Source organism: Hirundo rustica, chromosome 3 (genome assembly GCF_015227805.2).
Source record: "Hirundo rustica isolate bHirRus1 chromosome 3, bHirRus1.pri.v3, whole genome shotgun sequence".
Lineage (NCBI taxonomy): Eukaryota > Metazoa > Chordata > Aves > Passeriformes > Hirundinidae > Hirundo > Hirundo rustica.
This window is the reverse complement of record NC_053452.1, coordinates 113,652,278-113,668,103: the sequence shown is the minus strand read 5'-3', so window position 1 is coordinate 113,668,103 and position 15,826 is coordinate 113,652,278. Positions and strand designations below refer to the sequence as shown.

Below are 15,826 nucleotides of genomic sequence, written 5' to 3'. Positions count from 1 at the left end.
AGGATCTCCTAACTGGTTGTGGGACGAGGTGATGTTCAGCTCCTCCAAGAATTGAGTTCTGGATAAGTGGTGAATGGCAGGGTGCTGCACCATTAGTTAAAAAAAATTACTTAAGGTACAATAAAAGTAACCTGCATGTAACATTTCAAGTTGTATTGTAGACAGCTCTGTTAAGAAGGGTAATTTTATGTCTTTATTTACAATTTAAAGCAGAGTAAATGAAATAACCATACATGAAGCTGGCTGTGGGCAAAGCACGAGCAGAAAGGTCTGCTAGATCAGTCCAGTAGACAGTACTGTGCTAGTCAGTAGTCAATACTGTAAAATTAGTGCTTAAATACCAGATTAATTAACAAAAAAAGATGCAGGTATAAACCAAAATCCCTTATCTTTTTTTTATTAGTCTTTTTTTTTTCTTTTTTTTTTCTTTTTTTTTTTTTTTTTTCTTTTTTTTTTTCTTTTTTTTTTTCCTTTTTTTTGTTTTTTTTTTTTTTTTTTTTTTTTTTTTTTTTTTTTTTTTTTTTCCCCCAGAACTATAAAAGTAGGGCTGGGTGGTTAAATTCTGACATGAGTGCAAAGTGGGTAATTGTCATCAAAAAGAAAAATAGTTTTCCTGTGGAATGGCACACCTGTAACACATAAAATCCTAAAAGGCTCTCATGGTCATGATGTAGCCACTCAGATATTCAGCTCCCCCCATTTGTCCCTGAAGTCTGAAGGATGATTTGAAATAGTGATAACATTTAAACCTAAGGACTAAATTGAGACATGAGTCAGAGAAGGTCAACAGGATTAAAACAGTTTTAATTCTGCCTTTCCCCTCCTGCAGAGATCCTCAATCCACAGAATAGAGCAGCCTGCAACCTGAGCATGACAGATGCGGCCACTGCTAAGTAACAGCCCAAGCACTGCAGTGTTCCCCCAGTCATGTGGCCAAATTATCCGTGCTGTTCATTCCTGGTGTCACCCCAGAGGCTGCCAAAAAAAAGGGATCAGTGAGAAGCTGGTTTCATTCACAGGAGCCTGCTCTGGCTGGAGTCAGTGCAAGGCTTTCCCAGAAACCGGGCTGGGATTAACCTGTGCAAGGCTTGTGCTCAGATCCCTCTTTTCCTTCGCCTGCAGAGATACTCTCCGTGTTCCCAGCTGGAGGGAGCCTGGCAGGGGGCACTGACCTCACTGTCACCGGGGATTTCTTTGAGGAGCCAGTGCAGGTCACTGCTGCAGGTAAGAGCAGAAACATGAATTTTTTTTTTTTTTTTTTTTTTTTTTTTTTTTTTTTTTTTTTTTTTTTTTAATACAGTTTGGCCCTGACCGCAAAACCCGAGAGATGTTCAGGGATACCAGTGTGGGAATTGCAGGGCTCCCCTCCAGGAAGGTCCGGTTCTGATTGTGGGCATGAACTGCTCTGTTTGCTGGTAGTACCAGTCCGGGCTTGTGACAAAATGCTGATCCCTTTTGGGAGCAAGGTGGATGGGAGGGGATCCTGTCTCTCTGCTCTGGTGAGACCCCACCCAGATTATCACATCCAGGGTCCTTAGCACAAGAAAACCATGGACCTGTTGGAATGAATCAGAGCAGGGACACAAAAATGATCACAGGGATAGAACACCTATAGTATGAGGAAAGGCTGAGGGAGATGGGGCTGTTCAGACTGGAGAAAATGAGGCTCCAAGGAGACCTTGGAACACTTTCCAGTGCCTAAAGGAGCTCCAACCTGGTCTAGCAGAAGGTGACCCTGTCCATAGAAGGGTGCTTGGAGCTGTGTGTTTGTAAGGTCCCTTCCTACCCAAACCATTCCATGACCCTGAGATGTGTTTATGCTGCAGCTCAGCTGTGTTTCCAAGTCTCCCACAGCACATTTGTCTCCTTTCCTTGCTGCCAGGTGTTCCCTGTAAAGTCAAGCACGTGTCTCCCCGGGAGATCAGATGCACCACTGAGCCCGTTGGCGAGGGCAGGAGACTTGGTGCCCCCCAGCCAGGTGAGGTGTTCCTGAAGCTCCAGGTAAGCAAGCACACACAGAAACTCAGGGCAGAAACCCTTTGGTGATGAATGCAATCAAGAAACAGGGCTTTCCAGAACTCTGCTTCAACATCAAGTCAGTTTATTTCGGGGTGGTCGGGAAGGGGGTTCCAAATAATCCAAGGGCTGGAGGACTTCTGTTATGAGGAAAGACTGATGAGAGGCCTGGGGTTATCCAGCCTGGGGAAAAGAAGGCTCCAGGGAGACCTGAAAGCCACTTCCAGTGCCTAGAGGGGGCTTTCAGAAACATGGGGATAAACTTTTATTAGTTATAGGATGGGGGTGATGGTTTTAAATTAAAAGGAGGGTCTATTTAAATTATTTCTAAGGAAGGAATTTTTTTACAATGAGGGGGGTGAGACCATTGCACAGTTTGCCCAGAAAGGTGGTGGATGCTCCAACCCTGGAAACATTCAAGGCCAGTTTGGGTGCAGCTCTGAGCAACCTGCTCTGGTTGGAGATGTCCCTGCTCGTGGCAGGAGGTTGGACTGGATAAACTTGAATGGTCCCTTCCAAAACATTCTGTGATTCTGTAGCCAGGAAAACCAAGGTGGAGAGCTCAGGTCACCTCATAGGGAGGAAGGTCAGACTGGTGTGCATGGCTGTGGAAAATGAGGGGGGAAAGGCGTGGATAACATTTAGGGGAAGGATGGCTGGACTGGAGTTACTGAAGATGCTTCTGGGGACACTCCTGGAGTGGAGCATTGAAGTAGGAGACTTTAGTGCACAAAATCAGGCTTAACTTTGACAGTGGGTCATTTCAGTGCCTTTTCCTGCAAAAACAGACACGTGAGCAGGTTGGATGTTCTTCTCTCTTCAGAATTTTGCTATTTCTGGTGGAGGATTTCAAGGTAAAACAAATTCCCTGTGGCGAGACCTGTGTTCTGCCTTAGACTGCAAAATACCCCACAAACAGAACCAATTTATTATTAAAATTTTCTCTCTGGCCTGCCTCTTGCAGCACTGATTCCAGCATGTGCTCTGGGATTTCTGCTGGCTGCTACTGAGAATACTTTTGTTTTAACTTTCTAGGAAACAGAGGGCTTCTCTTTGAAGTCTGGGATGATGCCTCTGATCTGACAGAAGCAGGTCCTGGATACAGATGGCAGTTTGTACCTAATGCCAGCTCCCCAGTAAGGTTTCTGTCTGGGGCAAAGAAGTCCTTCAGGTACTCAGTGATCTTAAAAAGAGACGAAGCCATGGCAATCACCTTTAGCAACGTAAAGTGTAGCAAAAACACCTGACAGCTCTTTATAGCAGAGCCTCACTGCATAGCTCCTGTAAATCAAAGCAAACCCTTTGCTCCAAGGTCCTTTTGAAGCTTAAAATATGCAGTGAAGTGCTTTATTTTTTCCTCCTTTTTGCCTTCCCTCAGTATTTCTGCTCTACCTGGCCTAGATATGCTGGAATACCATCAAAAAAAATTGCTCTGGAAGTAGAAGGAGCTCCAGTTTGAGGTTATTTTGGACTGGACCTCTGGGCAGATGTGGAGGGGCAAGTTCTCAGCTGATGTTGGCAGTAAAGGTGGAGTTCATGCAAATAAATAAATAAATTCCTGAATTGTGTTGGCTCCCATTGCCTCTTCAGATATGACCTTGAAAAACTGCACTGTGCATGAATTCTTACATTTTTCTACCACTTCTCTCTTCTCGTTGTTTGGTTCTGAGTGTGGTTTTGGCTTTTTCCTGCATGTTCAGGGGTAAGACTTTGAGAAGAAATGCACTGAAGTGGCCAACAAAATCTTACTTAGCTTCATGGAGCTTTTTCTTTCCTTTTTGAAACTTTTGCAAAGCATAATTGACATTTAATGTGAAATTGGGTCATTTTGAGGTTACTTTAGCTTTAGAATAGCAATGTTTGGTTTGTTAAAATGGTTTAAAGATGTTTTCTTGTTACTCAGTGTACATGTGAAGATGGGGGGTAGGGATGGTGTTTTTTTGTTTGTTTTTGTTTTTTTTTTTTTTTTTTTTTTTTTTTTTTCTGTAACTATTTAGTATATTATGGATGTTTTATTTTTGCTCAGCTCCAGACTCCGTGGATTTTTTGTGGCTCCTCAGACCAACAATTACACCTTCTGGATTCAGGCAGATGGTCAGGCATCTCTGTACTTAAGTTTGTCCCAAGATCCAAACCAGAAGGTATTATTCTTGGTGGAGAAAAATGAGATGAAAAAAAAAAGAAAAATGAGGATGAAAAGCATTTTAATTAAGATGATGACAAACAGGAATTATCCCAGTGTGGACTGATTTATTGTCTCTTAGGAATCTATTGCAGGGTCAAACCTGTGTGATTATTTTTGATATTTTATGTCAGCCCTGTCCATGATATAGCTCATTTAAAAAAAAAAAAAAAAAAAAAAAAAAAAAAAAAAAAAAAAAAAATTACCCTTGCAGCCAGAGTAATTGATTGTCTTTTCCAGAAGACTTTCTTTTTTTGTTAGTTCAGCACATTTCTGTCTGAACTGCAGCCATCCATGAAAAGTTATTTGAGGACCTGTTATTAGTGCTAGGGTAAGCCATAGGAATTATCTTCTTTATGGTATTGAACCATAAACCAATGTTATTAGAAATTCTGGCTTTTTCCTATATAATAGGAAGGAATTTGTGAGCCATCAACCCATGGCTATGAGTTATAAACACAAATATGTTGTTTGTTTATTTATTTTTGGAGCTGTGGCATTGGACTAAATGTTATTTGGGGCTGGAAAATTGTCACTAAACCAGTTAAATGGCTTCAAACTGAAAAAGAGTAGGTTTATATTGGATATTAGGAAAAAATTCTTCCCTGAGAGAGTGATTGCCCAGAGAAGCTGTGGCTGCCCCTGGATCCCTGGAAGTGTCCAAGGCCAGGTTGGACGGGGGACGGGGCTTGGAGCAACCTGGGATAGTGGAAGGTGTCCCTGCCCATTGCAGAGGGTGGAGTGAAACAGTTTTTGATGTCCCCTCCAGCCCAAACCATTCTGTGATTCTGTGGTTTGTTTGCTCTGCACACAGGTGAGAATTGCTTCTCTCCCTGCTGGCAATTCGGAGTGGTCTGAGAACTGGGTGAAGAACTGGAGTGAACTTTGGCAGCCAAAATCCCAGAAGTTTGAGCTAACTGCTGGTTCAAGGTACTACCTGGAAGCACTGCATCATGCAAAGACACCCAGCAAGGGGATGAGAGTTGGAGTCCAGATACACAACACATGGCTGGACCCCCGTGTGGTGAACAGCTACTACACTGAGAGGCACGAAATTCGGGCTCGTGCCTTGCATCTTCCAGAAGTGCAGGTCAGTGCTGCCTGCAACTGCCTTGTGGGTGCTAGATGTGAAAAAATGTGTGTTTCCACCTTGTTTTCGACCTCCTGAGACAGCTGATGAGAAGAGCATCGTGAGCTGAAGCTGTCTGGTTTTTACATATGTTAGTGGGTGTGTGTAAACACGCAGGGATGAGGGAAGTTTTTTCCTAATGGTTAAACTCCTGCAGATCGGGAGCTTTAAGGACCATCTGCCACTGCACTGGTCTGTATCTCTTATTCTCCTGTTAATGTAAGAATCCTGTTCCTTGTAGGACAAGGGGAATTTAGGAGTAGCTGAAGTGACTCTTGGAAGGGATCCCTGGTTCACAGAGGCTGGCTGTAAAATCCCCCTCAGTAGAAGATGCCAGGTTTGAAGTGTGTCTCATGCAGTTTGCATCTGTTTTCATTTCTTGATTTACTTCTCTTTTTTCACCAGATGTTAACAGTGTCTGGTACAGGTTATTTCAGTATCTCCTGGAACAACACACTGAGAATGATCCCCACAAATGCTACAGCTCACCAGGTAGGTGCCATTAAACACAGACACAGAGTCCTCTTCTGGGGTGGAATTGGAGCTTCGGTGCTGGACAGAAGTTCATATTTGGTCCAGAAGCTGAGATAAAGTTTATGTGATGTAGACGTGATTTTTTTTTTTTTTTTAAATGAGAATGTCTGACAAAAGGATTTTTTTTTTTTTTTTTTCTTGAGCATTGACTCCCAGGTGTATTCTAAGCTTATCACAACATCCAGATATCTTGGACTTTCATTGATCAAGATCTTCTTGACTTCTTCTCTAAGGCCAGATGTGTGTTGTATGTCTCTGGCTTCCTCTATAGCCCATAGTCTCTTGATGTGGCAATTTGTCAACATTAAAGTGACCCTGACTGATGGCTCCATGACAGTCATTACACTGAGGTTGTCTCACACCCCTGAAAGCTGTCAGACATGAAAGTTTATACTCTGTAGAGATAAATTTTGTCATATTATTCTTTAACATTTTTATTATTTAATTATTTGGCTGCCTGCTTGTTCAGAGCTGCTGTGCCACTGATCCCTGGCTGATGAAAAATGTGATGATGTGTGTGTTGAAGCTTCGGCCGAAATTATTGTAACTGACTGCTTTTCACCTTCTTAATTTCTTTTAAAGGTGCAAGCAGCAATAGAAGAGCTCCTTTCAGTAGGATGTGAAACTGAGCCAACTTCTGCTAAAATCCTTTTTCATTGTGGTTTTGAGAAAGAAGGTAGGGAACTTCTGTGGCAAATAAGCAGTATTTATTGTGAGGATTGATCTGTTTTGTGACACAAATGTTCTTTAAACCTTCACTGGTAGTAAATTTACACCTTCAATAGGTATAATACATGTTCATATATATCATCTATTTGTTGTCGGTATGCATTAAAAACAACATGATCGATATAATTATCATAATGATCTAGGGTTGGAAGGGACCCACAAGGATCATCAAATCCAACTCCTGGGCCTGTAGAGGACAACCCCAGGAATTTGTGCCTGAGAGCGTTGTACAAACACTTCCTGAACTCTGGCAGGAGAATTCTTAGAGTAGGACTGCTTGACAATTTCTGGATACCCACTTGTTGTATATTCACAAATCTTGACTGTACTGGTGTCTTCTGAATATCTTTGAAACCGCTTATTTCCTTTTTTTTTTTTTTTTTTTTTTCCCTTAAATACCTTTCAGATTTGAAGAACATCATCACCACAGGACACACTGTCAGTGGAACCGAGCCTTTCTGTGGGAGATTCAGCATCCATAGACCAAGACAGCTGGTGAAATCTTCCCCATCAACATTACCAAGATATGACCTTGCTAAATACACACATGTGAGTGGCTGCCCTTAACAAGCAGCTTGCACTGGGCACTGAATGCTCAGAGCCTAATGAGCAACATAAAATCATCTGGTCAGCTTACAATTCCCCTAAATCTACCAAGCATTGTGTCTTAGCACAGAGCACAGCATCTTTTATTTGGTTTATTTGGTTTGAGAGTGGTTTTGGATTTCTGAGATGCAGATATTTTTTAACACACGTGACTGTTAACTGTTCCTGGGGATACAACCCTTGCTGTGGGAAAGGAAAAAAAGTGGGATGGTGTTGGAGAAAGGTGGAGGGGACAAGGACAACCATTTCTTGACAAAAGGAAAAAAAATTCTTTATTGTTTGGTGGTCCATTATTGATCACTTTTCTGCTCATATTCTCCTACTTTTGACAGGAGTAAAACAAAAGCTTCAGGGAAGCCCCAGGGGTCAGTTTGATGCCATGTTGTGGCACACCTGGGTGCCAAAACTGCCTTCTACATCTCTTATTCCCTCTCCAGGTCTCTTGGAACCCCTTCAGGAAATGGAAGAGGCTTTAAGGTCTCCCCAGTCTTTTCTTCTTCAGGTCAAACAAGCCAGTGTTAAACCAGAATTGAAACAGAATATTTTCTTTTATCTTCCATGTACATTATATACAAATTACCTGTGTTTTGATTTGTGAAAATCTTTCCCCCATTTTTGCAGGTGTGTTTTGCACATAAAGGCCATATGAGCAACATCCTTCATCTCCCAGTGTCCTACACCAATGTCTCTTCATGTCCAGTGAGGAGAAACCTCACCTGTCAATGGGACTTCAATGAAACCAACTCCAAAAGGTATCCAGACAATTACAGTTATCAGAGATTACATTTTCCATAGTAAGAAGGTGCAGCAGGAAAACTGAGGGAAGCTATTATTTATATAGAAATAATTTGTCAGTTGGAGTAATCTGACCAAAGCTCTGTCCCTACAGAGGCATTGCTGGAATGTGTTTCCATGCTTTTTGGAGGATTTAATGAGTAAATTTCCATGTTTCTTGCTATGTGCACTATAACACCTCAGTGACACACAGGTATACTTGAAGATTTTTGAGAACATAAATTCCCCAGTTTCTTTTCCAGTCAATTTTCTGCAGTAAGAGAGAGGATTTCTTGGTTTTTTTTTTTTAACTCCACCCTTTGAAAGCTTTGAAAATTGGTGTAGCCTTTGATTTTTTTTTTTAAATACACTTAAAATTCCATGAGTAGAAAACATTTGGTAGCAGACATAAAGCTTGGGGCAGGCAGATTTAAAAAAATCAGGAGTGTCTGAAAAACTTGTAGAGAGGTGAGGGGTTGAATTCTGGATTGACTCCCACTGAGGTCACTGATGCTGTAGTGGTATTTTGCCAAAAATAAAGCAGGTGTAGTGATTCCCATGTCCCACTCCAGTGATTCAGAGGTGAAAACATAAGCAGAGATCTAAATCTTCATTTCTCATCCTGGGGAACCCAGCAAGGACATGGCGAGTAATCACAAACCACTGAGCATGTGGCTTGTGCTAAATACCAGTAGTAACAAAAACAGTGCCTGATATTACCTGGAATCTTCACACTCACATCAGATTTGTTTTTTGTCCCAACCTTGGTGTCTTCCAGCTGGATATTTACCTGCACCAACCTCTGGAAGAGGTGTGTGAATCCCTCTGTGCTTCTCCAGGACCTCCCAGCCAATTCCCCAGTATTTGTGCATCAGATAGACTTGCAGAGCCCTGTGCTGCAAAAAGAAACACCGGGATCATTTTATCTTGATGAGCTCATCATTGCTGACAGAGCTGTGATTGGTAAAGGCACCTCTTTTGGGTTATTTTTTCCCCCAGAATACTCTGTTAAATCTATAGCAATAAAGCTGGATGAAACTTTTTCAAAGGGAAATTTCACGACAGGCACAAAAAATATTGTTTGTTCTTGAACTTATATCTATTTTTTGTGACAGCAGTTGAGAATGAATTGCCAAAATATCAGTGTTCTTGGTTTATTTGAAAATGTGGTTCTACAAATGGAGCAGACTGTGGTGAAATCACCATCCCTGGAAAGGTTCAAAAATGTGTAGATGTGGCACCTGGGGACATGGATTAGTGGTGGACTGGGCAGTGCTGCAGAATAGTTGGACTCTGTGAGCTTAGAGGCCTTTTCCAGCCTTAATGGTTCTATGAAATAAAACTTAAAATAACAATCCAAGCAGGGGTTTCCAGCTGTGAAATGACAATACCCTGGGCATGGTCACCTCTGCTCTCCTTGCTCTAATGAATGTTTGTGTTTTTTATTCCAGTTTCTCAGAGAGATCCCAAACCCCCCCAGCCAGGAGGGAGGATAATTGAAGCAGTGTCCGTGGTGGGGTCTCCTCCCACCTACAACGTGTCCTGGAGGGTGTCTGGCTGTGGTGCCAGTCTGCCTCTTCTCTCCCCAAGGTAGGGACAGCAGGCAGATCATCTCAATATCCTGTAACACCTCTGACAGCTCCCCCAGTGCTCCTGGAGCTGGTTGTCAGCTGGGCTTGGCTGCTGAAAAGAAGAGGTGCTTAGGAGTTTTGAGATAACTTGGGGTGTCAGGTATCTGTGGGTCACCAAGGTGTGATGTGGGATTGCAAGGAAATCTAAACCCTTCTGGAGCAGTGGATGAAGATCACCCAGAGGTGTCTCCAAAACACCGTTAATGACACCAATTCCCACATTAGGCACTGTAAGTCCACCTTGCGTGTCCTTATTTGCTGAGATGAGGTTTCTGTTCCTCCCAACAATGGCAGAGGACTCAGAGCTGTGGGCTATAACTAGATCAGAGACTGTAACATTAAAGGTTTGTACTGGCAGAAAATAAGTCCTGTAAAAGTTGGATTGTATCCAGCTGAGTCAAATGTAGTATCTTAACATAAACCACCAAGAGTAAGGGCAGGAATGAGAATACAGGAGGATGTTTGTGGTGGTTGAGATGTGTAACCAGAGATGTAACTAATAGTAAAAGGGAAAAAAATTATGCCTGTGTGAAGCCTGAAAACTGACATTGGAATGCTGCAAATAACACTGATGGCTGTATTTTTTGAATAAAGTTAGAAAAAAATGGGGAAAAAATGCCATGAGCATCATTATGAAGGTGAGGAAAATGCCTAGGAGATGAAGTTTTAAGAAGCTCCACCTGTTTAGCTAATAAAAAACCAGTATTAAGTGGTGGTTTGATCACAGTACCTCTCACCACGGTAAAAAGAAGGTTCTTGGCATAGGTGGGCTTTTCCACCTCACAGAGGAAGGTAGCAGAGAAAAGCAGGAATCAGCACAAGCTTTAAAAATGGGTGGGCTGAGCACTGTCTTTGGATGTCTTCAAAATAAACCTGGCTCTTTCTCTTCGCTGAACACGGCTGTGATTTAATCCAATAAAACTCCTCCTCCTGTCAGAATAGGAATATTGGCTAAAGTCTGTACCAGCTGTACAAAGGGCTCAGTGATCCTTTTCGGTTCTGTTTTGTGGAAATTTGCTCTGCAGAAGCCACTTGTTATCCAGACGCTTAACACACGATGGCATCGTTGTACCACAGAGAGGCTGCTTTTCCTTTGAAACACAAGAATTGTAGTGGTGAACGGGAAAAGCATTTTAACTTTTAGAAACTGGACTTTGGGTGATCCTGAATTACTCTAATACAGATGTGGTTTAATGGGGACATGGTTTAATGATGGACCTGGTAATGCTGGGTTAACGATTTGGCTTGATCTTAGGGGTCTTTTCCAGCCTAAATGATTGTACAAGATGAAATCTCTCTGTAATTCAGGGAATTTGAGATTTTCATGGGCTCGAGGAGATTACAGTGTGAAGCAGGAAATATTTTTGCTTTGCTGTTGAAGATGCTGTGCAGGCTGCACTGAGCTGGTTCTTTAGAAACACCAGTACTGGGGTAGCACCCCTTCATGCTTGATGGTGTATAAATTATTTCTTCTACTAGAAGAAGAAGATAATTTTCCATTATTTTCTGCTGTGCACATTGCCTGCATAATTCACAGAATGACAGAATGTCCAGGTTGGAAGAGACCTTCAAGATCACCGTGTCCAACCCCTGCCTTAACACCTCAAATAACCATGGCACCGAGTGCCACATCTAATCTTTTTTTAAACACATCCAGGGATGGTGACTCCACCACCTCCCCAGGGAGACCATTCCAGTACTTTACCACTCTTTCCATGAAAAACTTTTTCCTAATATCCAATCTGTATTTCCCTTAGTGTAGCTTAAGACTGTGTCCTCTTGTTCTGTCACTTGCTGCCTGGAGAAAGAGACCCCCACCTGACCACAGCCACCTTTCAGGAGGTTGTAGAGAGTAATAAAAAGTTAGCAGTTGGGAATATCCAGTTTTGTTTGAGGTCTGGGCATCTCCCCCTTAAATCCTTCAGGAGAGTTGTTCCCAGAGGTGTCCCTCAGCTGGTGGTTCACATGGGGGGGTCAGGAGTGTGGGTCTCCACTGCTGGTGCCTTCCTGTGACCCCCTCTCTGTCCCACAGAGGTGCAGTGCTCGGCAAGGGCTCTAGGGAGTATGGACACCTCTATGTTTCCACGGAGGATGTGAGAGTCAGCCTCAGCATCCAGAGGCTGCAGGAGTCATCCCCACCGCTCGGAGGAACCTTCCACATCCACTTGGCCAACACAGTGATACCAGGTAAGGGAAGATGTGGGTCAGGGACTGGATTTCCTGAGCAGGAAGCCAAGAGATGAATTAATTGGCAGAGAAGTTTGGGCTGCCCCATCCCTGGGTGTGCTCAAGGCCAGGTTGGTTGTTATTAAATAGTGTGGATGATCTTCAGATTAGACATAAGGAAGAAGTTATTTTATGATGAGGCTGGGGAAACAGTCACAGAGGTTGCCCGGAGAGGTGGTGGATGCCCCATCCTTGGAAACATTTGAGGTCATGTTGGATGGGGCTTTGAGCAATGTGGTCTAGGGTTCATTGTTGGGATTAGATGACCTTTAAAGGTCCTTTCCTGCCCAAATCCTTCTATGATTTTATTCTATATTTCTATGTTTTTTTTGGTGTTTAGGGTCCAATAAATTTCACTCTTTTGGTAGCTGCAGATGTTTGAACCATGACTGCCTTGAACTAATAGTGAAACTCCTTCCTTTTCTGGGAGCAGGCAGATGTGCTCTCTTGGAAATGGAGATATCCACTGCCCCCTAATGTCTTTTGCAGATGTTTCGGTGCACATCTCTGCCCACCAGCTCCGCAGGCTTTTGCAGGACAACGTGGATAATTTTACAGCTCCCTTCTTCAACACCAGTGACTTCACCGTGACCAGAGACTCCAGCTCGTGCTATGAAAGTGTCTGGACACTGACTTGGGAAAAAACAGCTGGGGACTTGCCCAATATTATCAGTGTACAGTAATTTATTTTACTAATCCCTACTTTGAGGCCCATTTGATGTCTTTGGTCTTGCCTGATTCACTCTTACAATGTATGTATACAAAATATGAAGACACCATGGAAATTTAGACTATCTTCCTACTTATATCAGCACCTTAAGCAAATTACAGATTAAATGGTTAAAAAAACCTCAAACAATAGTTTTAGGAGAAGAAATTATATCAAGTCAGTGATTCAAAACCAGGAGACTTGAGTATAATTTCTGCACAGCAAAGGGGCTGGTATACTGAAATGAAATCTTCATTAGTTATATCTACTTGAAGGTTTCAGTACAGTAACTGAAGCTCATCACAGATTTGTGGCATAATTTATTTGTCAAGAAGGTATTTTTCTGAGAACTGCTTTGTCTGGTTTTGTATCTAGTTCTCATAAGTCTGAGGCAGAGGTTCACTTTCCACTTTTCCATCCCAAGATTTGTCATGTTAGTTTTGCTTCGAGCAGAAGGGTCTTCTTGAATAAGGACTCAGACTGAGATGCTTCCTACCTCAAAAGGAAAAAAAGGAAAATATTTCTTTTAATATTCATCTTCTAAAAGTGTCATGTTATTTTCGACAAATTCCAGTGCTCAAGATGTTGGCCTGGAAGGTGGAAAAAGCTTGAGTTGCATCTTCAGTTCTTTCACAGGCCCTGGTTTCACTTAAAGTCACATATTGTAGAAGATCTTTCCATGCCTAAATACAAATTATATTGTTGGGTATTAGAAGTTTGTAAATAAACTTGACTCCTTGAATTTCTTTGTCATCTCTTTGCTTGCAAGGTGAAGGTGGGAGCAGGGAGGTATTGTGAAACCTTGAGTAGTGAAGATTTAGAGGTGGAGATATGATTAATGGAAGAAGGGTGAGAAGTTTCCAGGAGTTATTTGCTCATAAAAATTCTGTTTTAATTTAAAATAACAGGACAGAAAAGGATGAGAAACTTAAATTCCTTGATCTTTTCCAGGTCTCTGCTGAAAACCTCACTGGCCTGAAGCCCACTGTTTCTACTCGTGTGGTTTATGATGGGGGTGTGTTTATTGGGCCAATATTTGGGGACATGCTTGCCACTCTCCATAACCAAACGCAGGTGAGTGGATGTGCTCTCACACTTTTCACTGATCCATCAGGGTTGTGTAGCTCCAGAAGTCTCACAGGTATTTGTGTACCTTGTTCTGCCAAAAAATCCTTTCAGAAATCTGATGTTCTGTGCCATAAATTTCACTTATTCTGCTGACTGGTTTGTGGAGCAGGACTTTCTTCCAAGAGCTGTTGCAGGTAGGGAGAATGGTGATCACGGCTGATGGAAGACGATATCTTTTTGTTGTTGTTGTTGTTGTTGTTGTTGTTGTTAGCAGTGACCAGGGGATTCAAATCTCTGAACTCACACCCTTGGTGGGTCCTGTAGTGCTGGACACCAAACTGATAATTGCACAATTCACCTGCAACACTCTGTTACACCGATGGGCAAAACAAATGAGTTGATGGCTGGGATACTCATTTGTGAGTTAGGCAAGTCCTGAACCTCTCTGGACCTCAATTCCCCAAGAGAGGAGAGCTCCAGGCTGAAGGAGAAATCATTCCAGTCTGCTGGATGGACAAATGTGTTTTCAGCTCTGCTCTCAGATGTTGCAGAACTTTGGCTATTGCTGGCTTTATTTCCAGCAGACTCACAGGAACTCTGGCCATAACAGGGTGATGCTGCATGTGCTCCAAGTCCAGCTTTGCAACATCTGGGGCCAAGCCATCCTGCCTTTTTCAGGAGCCCGGTTCCCAGCCATGAGAATTGCTCCTCTTCCAGTGACTCAGCCACCTCAGACATCTTTTCCATCCGTGCTGCACAAACCCTCATAAAGCCCAAGTGAAACAAGACCACCAGCAGCAAACAGGTTTTCTGGTCATTTTTGAAGCTTTATTCTGGCAGTGTAAAAGTGCTCCTTTAATTATTGTATCTCTGCCAAACAACTCTGTGCTCCTTGCACTTCTTTGGGACAGATGCTTTGCTTTTTGCAGGCATTGGTGAACTCTCCTGGCACGCCATTAACACCTGGAGAGAGATAAAGAGGGGCTCTTTTATGTCCTATCCTTTGCCACTTGACTCTTCAAAGATATCAAGATCTCAGGAGGGATATTTTTTGATGTTTCTTTTAGATAATCAAGGTCACAGCCCAGGTGGTTTTTTTTTTCCTTCAGCATGGACAAGAAGGGGCAAAAAATAAAATTGAGGGCTTCATGTTGAGAAGACACATTGTGGATTTCATTTTAATTAGTCTTCCAGAGCACTTTAAACACAATAAATTTATTCCCAAGGCAAAGCAGAAAGAACTAAGGGAAGGCAAGAACAGTCTTCAATGGGCAACTGGGAGAACAGGAATTTGAGGAGGTGTGGGTCCCAGGATGGTGGGAGATAGGATGGAGATGCAGCATCCAAAGCTGTGCTCTGCTGTGCCTTGGATGAGCCCTAGCAATTTGCTATTTATGCTTGCAATTAAATTTGCAGTGGGACTGCAGCAGGGTGAAGAACTCCCTGTGTCCTGTTCTAGAAGTGAGTGCTCTCAGTGACTCAGGGTGGCTACCAGCATCTATTGGTCAGTTCTGGCTCTAGAAAACCCCTCTGTTCCCTTACCAGCTTTAAGCTAACCCTCTGGTCTGTCTCCAGGTGGTGGTGATGGTGAATGACATCCTTGCAAACTGTTCTGGCTCGTGCTCTTTCCAGTTCAGCCAGGAATTCACGCCCATAGTCAGAGATGTGGAGTATTCATCAGGTAATGGGGCCTGGTGTCTGAACAAAATGGCAAAAATTCTGTGAAAAAGATCTGCCTGGTGCTGATGATTTCATGTATATGTGCATCCTTTAGTAAATTTTTGATTTTGTGGAGACTGCACTTCTATGGGTCACTTCTGGTCAGCTCCAGTTCCAGAGATAATGAGTGTACAAGTTTGTCCTGAGAAGGGCAGTGGAGCTGGGAAGGGTCTGGAGCACAGATCTGAGCAGGAGCAACTGGGGAGGCTCAGCCTGGAGAAAAGGAGGTTCAGGGTGACCTTCTCACTCTTCACAACTCCTGATAGGAGGGTGCAGCCAGGTGAGGCTTGGTCTCTTCTTCCAGGGACAAAGAGATAGGATGATAGTAAATGGCCTTAACATGCATCAGGAAAAGTTCAGAATAGTTATTAGGAAAAATTTCCTCATTGAATTGGTTTTCAGGCTCTGGAACAGGCTGCTCAGGGCAGTGGTGGAGTCACCAACCCTGGAAGGGTTCAGAAAGCTGGTGGATGTGGCATTTGGAGACAAGGTTTAGTGGTGAA

The 15,826-nt window shown here is 42.9% G+C and overlaps 1 protein-coding gene across 1 annotated transcript in view; it reads left to right on the top strand.

Annotated features, from left to right (window-relative positions):
• Window positions 1–15,826, top strand: part of PKHD1 (PKHD1 ciliary IPT domain containing fibrocystin/polyductin) — a 245,592-nt gene that overhangs the window by 11,719 nt on the left and 218,047 nt on the right. The window contains exons 12-26 of the mRNA XM_058419697.1: window positions 1,123–1,224; window positions 1,883–1,978; window positions 3,052–3,187; window positions 4,043–4,157; window positions 5,013–5,288; window positions 5,733–5,819; window positions 6,444–6,537; window positions 6,997–7,139; window positions 7,818–7,948; window positions 8,749–8,933; window positions 9,422–9,560; window positions 11,634–11,788; window positions 12,317–12,501; window positions 13,488–13,610; window positions 15,180–15,293. Coding sequence (XP_058275680.1) covers window positions 1,123–1,224; window positions 1,883–1,978; window positions 3,052–3,187; window positions 4,043–4,157; window positions 5,013–5,288; window positions 5,733–5,819; window positions 6,444–6,537; window positions 6,997–7,139; window positions 7,818–7,948; window positions 8,749–8,933; window positions 9,422–9,560; window positions 11,634–11,788; window positions 12,317–12,501; window positions 13,488–13,610; window positions 15,180–15,293 — 2,081 coding nt within the window. The remainder of the gene's footprint in view (window positions 1–1,122; window positions 1,225–1,882; window positions 1,979–3,051; window positions 3,188–4,042; window positions 4,158–5,012; window positions 5,289–5,732; window positions 5,820–6,443; window positions 6,538–6,996; window positions 7,140–7,817; window positions 7,949–8,748; window positions 8,934–9,421; window positions 9,561–11,633; window positions 11,789–12,316; window positions 12,502–13,487; window positions 13,611–15,179; window positions 15,294–15,826) is intronic.